This window comes from Thermobia domestica, chromosome 2, assembly GCF_964235325.1.
Source record: "Thermobia domestica chromosome 2, izTheDome1.hap1.1, whole genome shotgun sequence".
NCBI lineage: Eukaryota > Metazoa > Arthropoda > Insecta > Zygentoma > Lepismatidae > Thermobia > Thermobia domestica.
The window spans coordinates 83,549,664-83,562,993 of NC_137455.1; the positions used below are offsets into that span (position 1 = coordinate 83,549,664).

General features: G+C 32.1%; 1 protein-coding gene across 5 annotated transcripts in view; it reads right to left on the reverse strand.

The window, feature by feature from the left end:
- Hasp (Hig-anchoring scaffold protein) overlaps nt 1-13,330 on the reverse strand; it is an 819,228-nt gene that overhangs the window by 183,212 nt on the left and 622,686 nt on the right. For all 5 annotated transcript variants that reach the window (XM_081743356.1, XM_081743348.1, XM_081743332.1 and 2 more), the window contains 2 exons: nt 8,763-8,954; nt 1,561-1,737 (listed from right to left, as the gene is read on the reverse strand). In XM_081743356.1, coding sequence (XP_081599482.1) covers nt 1,561-1,737; nt 8,763-8,954 — 369 coding nt within the window. The remainder of the gene's footprint in view (nt 1-1,560; nt 1,738-8,762; nt 8,955-13,330) is intronic.

Genomic DNA, 13,330 nt, shown 5'->3' on the forward strand with positions numbered 1-13,330 from the left:
AAATTTTAAAGAAACAGAAAATAGAAATGCACACTTTCTACTACAGTCTGTTTCCTAAGCGTACATCTATCTTTCTAACGCATCTTCTAGTTCTCAATGACTGGTGGCACTTTAGTTTTGGAATGCTCAGACTAGGCACTGATGATTTCAGGGGATAGTTTCGTAATAACACTTTTCACCTCCATTGTATTAAAATCTTTTGAAATTATTACTGTGGCTAGGAGATGATACAGTGACATCTTCTGGATCTCATCTACATGTCTGAAATCTGCAATTTTGAAGGTTTATTTTAAATTAGAAAATACAAAACCGTCTGCTGATACGAAATAAAGGTAGCCGACTAGTTATGGATCAACAGATGTCTGCACAACACATCTGACTGTACAACAGATTCACTGTACAACATCCCTTACGATCTAACTTCACAAACTCCTACCAAATCTAGATTATTTTGTTTCAATTCTTTTTTAAGATTTTCTAACTTCACTCCCTGTAATATGATACGTACATTCTATGTCTTTCTCCTAAACCTTTTGCTCTTGTATGTCTTTCTTTCTCTATATATCTTTTTCCCATTATTACTCTCTCGTCCAATAGTCCTTTCCAAGACATTCTCCTCCAGGATATCCGAATAGAGGGATATTTTACGTCTGGAACTACATTTTAACCTGCGGAAGACCATTGTACATATGTTCTCGTTCTGCTGTCAGCAAACTAGAGAAAAATAGTGATGGTTTCCCATTGCCTTTCACCCCACAGTAGCTCGGCCGTTAAAGTCATTGTGACAACGCTTGGGATTAATTTCTAAGTTGCTGTACCAACCACTATGGTTTCCGCGAACTTGGCTACTGGAGAACTGCTGCTTCTCTCGTCCGTATAAACATGAGAGTATGATCCGTATAAACTTGAGATAACAACACTTATTTTATCAGCAAATGTTATGGTATAGGAATTTAAATATTACAACTGAGCTAGAAAGACATAGAATACTTTACACTGGATAATTATTGATATTTTACACTGCATCAGTGTCAAACTACCCGCCTAAAACACAAAAGACAACAGCAATCATAGGTACTTTGTATTACTGGTCTCGCAGCAACAACGTATGCTTGGTACAATCTGTTAAAACCAATAACTATCAGGGGATAGACGGTGTGGACGCACTGCTTCCCCTTAGTACACAAAGTATTGCATTAAAATAAATAACGCAATAATGATTTAAGAATAATGAAGAATATTAAGAATAACGCAATAAGAATTCAGAATAACGTGCAAAGAGAACAAGCTCCCTAATTAAAAACCACGCTACGCCACTTATAATTACAGAAAGTTCTGGAAACAATAGTTCTTGTTAAAAGCAATAATAGATCATAAAACATTACCATGTCTTTCCATTTATATAACTCCACTTATTTTGTCTTTCTACTTCCATGATTTTGAGGTAGCCTACATTTTATATTTGGTAGTTTACGGTAAATGCTTATTTATCATTACAATGCATTTTATATCTATCTTTTTCTTTTGTATTGAAAGTTGTCAAGTATAAGAATTACTTACGCACACATGTTGGAAGCTCCTTGGGATTCCAATGTCCATCTGCCTGGCAGTACCTCTCTTTCCGACCGACCAATTCAAATCCTTCATTGCAGTGATAGGTTATTCTGCAGGTGAAGGCATGGCAGTTGCCTTCCTGCCACCCATGAACGATATCCGCTGGTTCACCACATGAGCGAGCTATCTCGGTGCCCACAAAAGTAAAACAGAAAATAAGCTTAGAAAAAGTTGCTTGTTTCAGGACTAACAATGTTCATTATCTTTACGTTGAATTTCATTGTAGAAGGCGAAAATGAAAGAGTTTTGTGTCCATAGATCTAAGAGTCTGTAGTAACATAAAGTTGATATATAGTAGGTTACTTCATACTCTTCAACCACCAGTTATATCCAGTACATTAAGTTTATATATAAATTATACACAATACCTTCCATTAAAAATTACATCGCAATGAATTTAGGTTTACGCACATTTTGAATTATGAGTTGCACATTGTTATTCATATTTTCGACAAGCCAGCAATAGAATTAAATGTTTATGCAATATATTAGTTGTAAATGAAAGCCAGTATACTTGATCCTGTTGAAAATTAAGTTAATGAAAAATATGCAGAACTATAATAAAAATCTAAATTTTTCTCAGTAAGTAGAACCACAGACATTTTCGAATACGATTGTGCTTTCTAAAATAAAATGATTTCAAACATTTACTAAGCGACGTCGTTCTATACGGTACGGTACCAGAAATATAACTGTATGTATAGGATCCATTCAAACGATCAGAGTCTTCATAAAAAGTAATAAGTAATGCAGTATAATTTACATTGTATCAAGTACAATTTCAATGCATTTCGTTTCACTGTGAGAGTTTCGTAGGATTATTAAATACATTACTTTTAGAAATGTATTCATTGATGCTACATATCTACAGAAGGATTTACATGTATCAGTAAGCATCTATTTGTCTATTTTCAATATTGATACCTACATTACCTACATTAAATTCTAACGAAATGATTCATTTCATTGTTATTACCGTTTTCAAGAACATTAATGTAACTAGGGAAAGCTGATAGTGTAGACTGTTGAGAAGACAAAAGATATGCCTATGTATATTTTATGTAAAAGACTGAAAAAATGATGTTGTGCTGTACCAACTTCAATACAAGATAATGATTGCATGGAGTTACAACCATTTGATAATCACTCTTCTACTGCCAGTAAATAATACGATTCCTTCAAAAATATCATGTGAGCTTATCCTTTTCAGAGGGTACACAAGAAATCTTTTTAATGAGGAATTCGAAAATAAGCCAGCAAAAATTGGAAATTCCACAGGCTCTACTATTAAGCTATGGAGACTTTTCCCATAAATAAATCAAAACCATTCTACAAATTTAAACAAATAGATTAAATGAAGGAAAAAAATAAACTATAATGCAAAGAACGCCAATTTCGGTCAGAGGAGAAAAACGATGATTAATAGTATTTCAATGAATTGAACAATTTTGGTGGTATGTTGTCGCTATAAACGTACTAACTAAAATGAGTTTGTAAAACGTCTCTTATTGTATACAAAAGCATATTCATACCTACTTCAAATTTTCATATTCCGCATCTAAGCAGTTCATATTTATTTGCAAAGCACTGCAAACATTTTAAAAATACTATATTTCATGGCGATAATATATCCATGTGCAAAAGTTAATGATGAAATATAAAGTTGAACACCAATGGAAACATCAGTCAAATCCAAACAAAACTATACAGGACATTGACAGAAAACGTACTCAACAACGTATATACAAGAGTATGTTGTATATATTAATGCTGTAAATGGATAATACTTGTGTGCAGCTTCAGAGCAAAAGAGGAATTATGGTAGGCGTATAGAGCTTTAGATACTGGAATGATGGGCTCCAACCGGTACTATAATGAAATAATTTACTTAATGTGTATCTGTTCAGAGGTAACATTGGCCACAACTTCGCGTTTATTAAAAAAAAACACTCTTTTTATTGCACTATGGATGAGCTGTTGAACAGTGAGGACAATCGGCGGATAGAAGAACTTGTTTCTTCCTCGAGTTAAAATTCCATCGACCACTTGTGAGATATTTTGGACTAACACATAACAGCACATCAACATCCCTAGAAAATGTTCAGTCGCTGAAGACAGGATTCCAAAAAGTAGGAGTAGTGTTACTATAATAACTGTACATCGTTCCAAGTATGAAATGCGTGTAAGGTTGTCAATATTGAATACATACCCTCTTGGGGACCATTGTTTCCCTTCTTACATATTTAATATATATAACATCCGCGACACGACAATAAATGTTAAGTACTCGTTTATGGTTAAGATCTCAAAGTACTCTTTTAGTGACCATTCTTGTTTCTACCCTCTCCATTTCTGTATGTTCCGAGAGTTCTGTGGTATGACATTTCTGAAACTGAGATTCCTATAAAATCCTGCAGATAACAATCTGTTTCGTCCTAAACTTTGCTATCAATAACATATTATTGTTCATTTTATAACAAAGTATCATTAAACTACAATATCCTACTCTATTTATTAAATTCAATCACCTTCTATTGAAGTTACATATTTTCACGTTTTCAAGCAGATGATACAAAAATATGCAGTACATATGGTATGCAATAAACAGGACTACTTAGTTGGCATATTTGCTATAGAGTAAATAAAAGTAGCAGTTGAACAAATTTAGTTCTCAATTAATATTAACACTGTTTCGAATTTTCAAACAAAACTTGCAAACAAACTTCTGAAGATTACATACTATGAGTTCCCTGTAGAATATTAGTAAAAATAAAATTAATTTATGTTTATTACGAACAATCTATTTGTAGAGAAATATCAGTTACTTTTCATAATTGTCTCCCTTAATGGGGTTATTTTTGTGAAGAGAGTTTCTCTACTAAAGCAACATGTAAAAATGACGTGTGGAATAAATTACCACAACATTGTCTAACTATTTCTACAGTAATCTTTATACAACTCTAGTACTAAATCACGTTTATGGAACATATTATGTTCATGCGTTCAACCTTGTTTTTTTTTCTTCTTGAAACTTCCAGGAGAATGCCGAATGAAATCACCAGTTATGAATAATTAGGATTTGTGAACACAAACCAAAATACATCTTATTACTAGTGGCGTTTTCTAGTTCTATTATCATTTTCACCTAAAGTGAATGTGCTGTACACTAAAAACAAATAATGTTTCTATATTAGACAAGACATCTCAAGAAATATCAGAGTACAGAAACTCGTGCAACTAGATGACCAAGAGACAGGAAAAGGGTTATATATATGTATGTAAGATTTTCAAGTTTCACACCCATGCAAATATTTGGCAATAATAGTACATCATCAGTGCTCTACTACGCTCTACAAATAGAAAGTGCTAAAGAAGTGTGCTGGAAGAGACATGCGAGCTTTGGGAGTTGAAGGTGCAGTCTTTGTAATGATAACAATAGTTGAAGTACAAGTGCAACAATTTTTGCCGCGATGGACATGCTTCGCCAGAGATTTCCCAATAGACTAAAAAGTAAAGGAAATAATTCTTGAAATGTACTGTTTTTATTCTATTTAACGAAAATTACATGTTATTGAAATATTTTGAATTCACTTTTTGTTCGAATTACTTTTTGAATAAGGAAACTATATTTTTCGATAATTAATTAGAATTTGTGCTTGAGGTAATAGAGAATAAGCAAGGACATCATGTTATTTTTTTAAAATATATAATTGTTTTAACTAAAATAATATTGTACTTACGAAGTTAATACAGAAAGTGAGTGTAACATACTAAGTTGAATAAGAGTTGAAATAGAATCTGAATTTGTATGATGAAATTTGATATTAATAATATAATAAAATAAAATGATTTAATACAATGAAATTTATGAGTCATTCTATTTCATTGTACAGCGTGCACCATGAGTCGCTTGACATTAGAGCAGTAATTATGGTATCAACTGACTAGAGTAACAATCTGATTGACGTAAACAATGCGTTATAGTGCGATTCGTGAATAATACATTGTAAAAAATGATTTTATAAATGATTTAATCCCTTTTACATTTTTAATGAAGATTACAATGCATAGAAAGTAAGCCAAAGAAAGTACATGTGTTCTTGCTTTAAAGTTATGGTTACATGACCACAATTACCAAGAAATTATTGAGTTACGTGTGCAGCGTTTTCTGTGTGTTATGGAATAATGATGGATCAAGAACATTTAAAAGAACGTATTACTTCTGGGATCCAACAACATTAGTGATGCAAAATCCATCCACATTAACACATCAATAATGGTGATGTAAAATCAATTACTAATCCATCATTTTTAATGCAGGAGGACATTTTGAACAATTATCTGAGGTAACCTAACGTCTTAACCTAACTGAATGTTATGATACAACTTGTAATAATTTTAGGATTCTCTAGATGGTAAATAATACATTTCAATTATATTGTCAGGCGACTTATGGCCTACCTTGTATTATTGATATATTAACTTGATAAGTATATTAACTTATCCGAGTTTTGCATTGTTTAATGAGTAGAATATTTCATTCATTTTTATTCTTGTGTATAGAAATGTTCAATGGAAGCACCAGCCCTGACTAACTTCCGTTTCGTTTAGGCATGGAGTTAAACTCACTAAACAAGTGATATTTTATTCCTATCATTTTGCTTCTCCCTGAAAACAATATTTACGAGTAATTAACTTGTTATTCATTCACCAATGAAGGACTTAATGAACCAGCTTATTTCTGAGTGGAAACTCTAATTAAAATTTAAATGTATTAATCCACTGTATTTTCTATACTAAATTGATTTAGTAATGTACAGGTATAAATAAACATGAACAATTTATGTGTTTTATTGAATAATAAGTGCTTTGAATTTTTAGTTTTAATGCGATATTTAGCTCAATTATTAATTGAAAAGATTCATCCGAATATCAACTAGCATTTTATCTCTAACACAAAGGCATCCTTATTTACTTTAGCTTATAATCTTTATGATTTATGCAATCCATTATAAGATTAGTAAAATTCTGACTGGTTACTCTACATATTGTAAGGGTTTCTAATTATTGTATCATACTGTTGGAAATTAACTTTAATTACGTTGTGTGCTGAATTGTATAAGGTAATCTTATTGTTAGGATCTCTTCAGAGTTAAGAACGTTAATTAATATAACTTGATTTTAGAAACTCATTTTTATTTTGAATATTTATAACTAAGTTGAATAATTTGATATGTCGCTTTACAGCCGTACTTTTAAGAAAATTAACTTTTAATCAGTAAATGTTAATTAAAAGCAAGACTTCTGACTTTTTCCTTGAACAGAATAATAGCAATACATTGAACATGTCTTATACAATAATGAAATATTGAATTCCCCGTATGTGAAATTAAACTAGACATAGTGGAGAGTATGTTTATCTTTGTCACTTTTTCTATGGTTTAAAGGATATATTAAAAAGATGTTCTTCATGGATAAGATAACTCAAGATATAGGTTAAGAATGAACATTTTTCATGTTAATACTGTAAGATGTGACTTTATTGTAAATAGAGATTATTTTGATGGCTGAATTAAGAAATATACGAATTTTCGGTTATATTTTGAATATCAAAACATTTCCTTATTTTACATAAAATTTTACATAAGACATTGAACTTAAAAACTACTAATCAATAATATTTTTCTTAATTATGTTTCTTGATGTAGATGGATTATTTTTCGATCTATGATATATTTGTGTGATGATGGAAATAAATAAATCATTATTGTTAATTTTATTATGAACTGATACTTCAACAAATTTTAATTCCTAGTTCAAAAATAATTTGAGATTGATAAGCTAGATTTAATAGTTCAAAGGAAATTTCACGCTAAATAGATTTTTAAAGGTAACATAATTATAGTTCTAAAACATATTTTATTTTTCCCACATATTAACTTCCCACATTGGTTGCTTCTCGCATTTATTCCAATATAAATATAACTAAATAAAATAAATTTGTCTGGTCAGCAGCCCATAAACCTTTTCATCATGGAATGGTATGAATACTGCTATTTATATACACCATGTTTCAATAGTTTCCCTAGTGCAAAAGGTGAAGTTACTGTAAGAACATTTTGAGTGTCCTACAACTTGCTAAAAGTGTAAATGCTAATAGCAACGCATCTCTATAAAAGCAATTATTTTATAGCCATTTATATTTACATTTATACAGTAGATTTTTTTTTAGAATAAAGTGCCAAGTTATGTGACAAAGCTGTTTAGTTTTGTGTAATCAGAAGTTTCAATTTAAAGACCTTGATTTTAAATTATAATCGGAACCGCCCAATACGTCGATCGTTTTTGGTTGATCACCAATGTTTCATCATGGAGAAAAGTGAAATTTATACTTACAGAAATTGTTTCCTATTTCCTTCAACTTCGCCACGAAATTCTGTTATAACGAAATAGTTTCTATTTATCTGCAAAAATGATGCAAGACGAAAGAAAATATGTACCAATTTTGAAGCATCTTTTTTAGGTATGTCCCACTGTCGTAGAGATGTGTTTGCATAGTTTACAGAGCGTGGAATGAAGGGAATGGCATTTATTTTGTGATGGTCTTAATTAAAATAAGTCAGCAAAATTCTTTATTATGTGATTGGACATTTAAAGAAAAATGTTATATGGAAGAGTTATCTTCGTGTTACTTTTTCTTCTACCATACCATTCATCGCTTGTATTTTTTGCGTTGCTGTTAATTCATAAGCTATGGATTATCTCTATATGGAATCGAAAAGAGGGACGGTTTCACCTACAAAATAAACTTCTCATCTCAATGCTTAACTTACAATTTGAATAATTTACCACGCATAAGGAGATATAAGATAATAGAGAAGCTTAGTTTGCCTTTGTTTAATGAAACGCTTTAAAACTTTTTAAAAACTAATGGATTACCCTTTATCTATTATTTCCAAGAATAAATCAGAAAAATAAAGTATCAGTCACTTGTTTATTCTCTTTTATGAGACAAGGAATGTTTGCTTTCTTGTATTTGGATAGTTTTGTGTGTAACACTCCAGAAAAACTCCAATGTCTCTTCCCCCGAGCACTTTTTTCTTTCTTTAAATAGTCTTCTTAACAATAGTATATTATAAACTACTCACGTTCGCAAGTAAGGTCTGGACCGTACCAATTCGCGACCCCACCTAAGGAAAGACATCTAGCTTGAGTGAAACCTTTGGTGATATAGCCTAGGTGACATGTGTACTGAAGGGTGGTATCCAAGTCAAATGTGATTTGGTCACGGGGGGCGTTGTGCCTGGCATGCTCCTTGACTGGAGGCTCAGTGCAGTAGACTGCAAGGTTAACAAGTGAAGAAAATATTTACTTTTTACTAAAGTATAAACAGGTAGAAAGCACGTTTTCTTGAAAGAATTCAGACTGACAATTAGTATCTCAGTCGTCCAGCTTCTTGTAGATTTTGACCCAACGAATACTTTAATTAGGAGTTTATCGAGTAATTACGAGTAATTACAGAACAACGAGTAATTAATATGAGTATCAACTTCCACTTTATTTGTAAATTTAAATTAGTGACAGATGTTGGAAATTTTCTCGGAAGAAGTTTTTTTTTTTTTTTTTTTTTTTACATTTATAGATCTATTAAATTCGGAAAGGTATTTTTTAAAATTTAAATTTATTGTTTCTTTGAATGTTTCGAATCTTTAAAACGTTCAAAAACAAAATTTATTTTAAAAAATATTTATATGTATTTATTGAAATATGAACAATAAAACAATAATTAAAAAAGTAAGTTTCTGACGTGCATGTGATACAGATATCTAATATGACTTTTGCAGGAGCACGACTAAGAAATGAAATTAAATCTTTAAGTTTTACATCCCACGGTTATGCCGGCTAGGCTAAAGGAGACTGTGATGATGAGAAATGAACGAAATGGTGGAATGAACAAAGTGAGAAGAAACGGAGGACCCCGAGAAAACCCACGCACCCGGTGTTTGTCCACCCCAAAGTTCACTTGGTGCCAGCTGGGATCGAACCAGGGACCCCATGCGCCAGAGGTGAGCGCTCTATCACTGAGCCACCGCGGCTACACGCTCGAATAAGAGTTCTGGGTTATGTCAAAGAGACAAACTTAAGAATTTGAATAAGGGTGATTTAATTTCATTTCTAAATCGTCTAAAGAATTATGATTTTGCAACTTAAATAATTCGATCTTTAGTTCAGTAACATATATAGTATATCGGTATAATACATGACTGTACATACAGTATTAACAACATTATGATTGTTGATTATGGTAGAAATAATAGAAATACACCTTCTGAGTATCTTGAATGTAAAATATTCTCTGCAAGATACAATCTTCAATGTAGGGAAGTCTTTTAGAATACGCTTTGTCGACATTCCTTATAGCACACAATATCCGCTTCTGTTTGTTTTAAATATGACCCTTCAAGTATACACTGGGGTCTGTGGAACTTAACCTCATTTGAAATTTATATTGTGAATTAATGTTACGAGATTGACGAATGGGACATAATGTAAATTCAGTTTCCAGTCTCAGCTTCCGAAAGTGTAATTCGTAATTTCTGTATGTGGTACGCCTTTTCAAATATATGCTGTCATGCTGTGGGTGGCATGTCTGCCAGGGGTGGATCCAGGGAGGGGCGATTGGGGCAATTGCCTCACCCAGAAGAGAAAACTTTCTTATTTTATATATAAATAAAACCCATCCCAGAGTTTAGAGCTCTTAAAAGTAGCTCTAAGCAAGGGCGAAGAAATGGCGACGATATGGGATAAAGAATAGGAAAACAGGAATAATAGGGAAAAAAGGACAAGGGGAAGACCTAAGATGAGATGGAAAGATAAAATAAAAGATTATTTGAGGAAAAGAAGATAGAGAATAGAGGACGTTTAGGATAGAATAGAGCAGTGATAAAGAATTAAAGCACCCCGCCGATCAACGATATATGTTACATTTTTGTGATTTCGAGAAAAACGAGATAAACTCTTATTATATTTCAAGAGTACAATAGGAAAATGTAAATTCCAGGTGCAAGCATAGTGATGATCGAAGGAAGCCAACTTCACGATAAAATTTCTTGCCCCATATGATAGAACTAGCTTCCCACTAGCTGACGACTTCGCTCCCAGACCCACACATTTCCTCAACCTAGGGTCTCGCAATTCTCATATTCCTAACATAACTATAATCTTAAGGGATTTAGAGATATGTCAATCTTATTATAACAATTGTGACCATCAGCATTTTCTTACCGCCTTTTCTCTTCCTTTCTACTTGTAAGAGAAATATCAAAAAATGCTAAAGTACGTCTTTACTCAAAGTGTCTCTGTTCTTAAGGGATTTCTAGATATGGTCATATTATTTTAACAATTACAACTCCAACCCTTTTTTCTTTCCTTCTGAGGGAAACGTAAAGAAAACGTTGAAACACGTCTTTAATTTTTTAAATTAAAAGTCAAAACACCAATCTTCATGCCTCTAACCTTAAGGAATATCGAGATATGACCACCTTATTTTAACAATTATAACTCAATTCATTTTTTTACTTCCTTCTTTCTCTCCCCTTGTATGGGATATATTTTTTATAAAATGCTGAAACACGTCTTTAGTTATTTTAAATGCAAAATCTAAATATCAAATTTTATGTCCCTAATCTTAACGAATTGCGAGATATGGACATCCAATTATAACCTCGCCATTTTCCCCCTTTATTTGTCTTTCCTTCTTCCTTCTAGGGCAAATATCAACAAACAGTGAAACAAATGAGAAATCGAAATAATAAATTTCATGCCTTTAAGCTTACGAGATTCCGAGATATGGACATCTTATTATAATAATCGTAATTCCCACCCTTTTTTACTTCTAATCTCTTTTCTTCCCTGCTAGGTCAAATATCAAGAAACGCTGAAAGAAGTATCTATTTTAAACGAAAAGTCCATATGACAAATTTCATTTCCTTTACATTCATAGATTCCGTGATATGCACATTTTAGGATATTAATTACCACATCTTTTTCAATCCTTTGCTCGTCGAATTTATAAAAATCTTTTCTTAGTAGGGCCTTACATCACAAATCCCATGTACGGTCCTAATTCAAGTATAAACTTTAAGTTATGTCAAATATTGATACCCAAATTGAACTTGTGAGGCATGGGGTGGACCCACCATACCATTTCCTAAAGAATTGAAAATAATTTAAGGTGCTTCCTCATCCCCTCAATAAAGTATATTTATTCTAAGATGAAGCACAACTGAAATGTGAGACTTACTTCGGTAAAATGCCAATTGTAGTCCCTTGAAGTAATAGACAAGTTTAATAACGTTTTTAATTCTAGAGAAGCCCAAATTTCACATTTCAAAATGTTCAAAATGTTCTTTTTTTTTCTAAGAGGCCCAAATATTAATTTTTGCCCCTCTAGAAAAAGTCTATGTTACGGTGCTGGTTAATATCTGAATTATATAGAAGGTGCACGTTTTATTTTGTTTTCAAATATTATAATTAATTTTACGTGCATTTTGTAAAGTAAGCTACTCCGCCGAGTGTGATACGAGTATTTTGCTGTCCTAATTATACAGGAACAACGATTCTTAGAACAAAATAAATTTCACTCATTTCCGAACAAAACAATCTGTGCCATGCCAGGCATGGATGCTGCTCGCAAAAGCAAATATAAAAATATATATGAGATACAGTAAACACATACTTCCTGTTCATTAAAGCATATCTGTTTCCGTTCTGTTTTCAGATACTGTTCATATTATTCAATGGACATTTGGATAATACTATATTGATTTCCAATACATTATACATATTTATGAGAAAAGAGATCTATTATGCTTGTTTTTCTGGGTGTTTTATATATATGCGTACTTGAAAGCGGAGGATTTCAATTGACCAACTGAAATAACTATAAATCAAACTGATAAGTAAATGCAATTTATTCGCCTTGTTATTGCTAGTCGATGTCAGAAAATGACGTCCTTCTAATGCTTTCCAAGGTTCCCTTAACTACATGACGCGGATGGTACGAGAGTGACAGAGACATTTTGTTTGTTACTTTCTCTCCTACAATAAGTAAAATGAAATTAGAACGAATGACTACGCAACTGTTTTATTTGGAATTTGTCTTTTTTAAGCACCTAGACACGTGAGACGCGGTTTTAAGGTATAACGTGAGATATGAAGCACATGCATTCATATACAAAATCCAATTTAGGTATCCCACTGGAAAGACGAGGACAATAATAATTTGTTCATAAGGAAATTCCAACTGAATATTAAAACAATAAAATTTAATTAATGGAGCTCGGTTGTACTCGAAAAAAACTTCAATCTGTGAGTACAATGAAACAGATAAAAGGATAAAAGTATAAGTTGTTACCAGGCTATGGACTTGATACATATTTCACAGCGTACTGATAAGTTATGTTTATTAAGTGATATTCTTACGCAATTTAATGATTGTACTGTATAATTGTTTTACTTATTGTAGTATCAGGTATAAGGAATAGTGCATGTGGGAATTTGAGAATTTGTGTATTTGCAGTTTTAAGAACAGGTAAACAATTTAGTTGACGACTTGTGATCGTAAAGCAAGTCATGACCAGTGACGTGGTTCTGTCATCTAGCTCTGATGGTAGGCACGGCCTATACCGCAAGAGTTGATTGTGCTTGCTGGTCT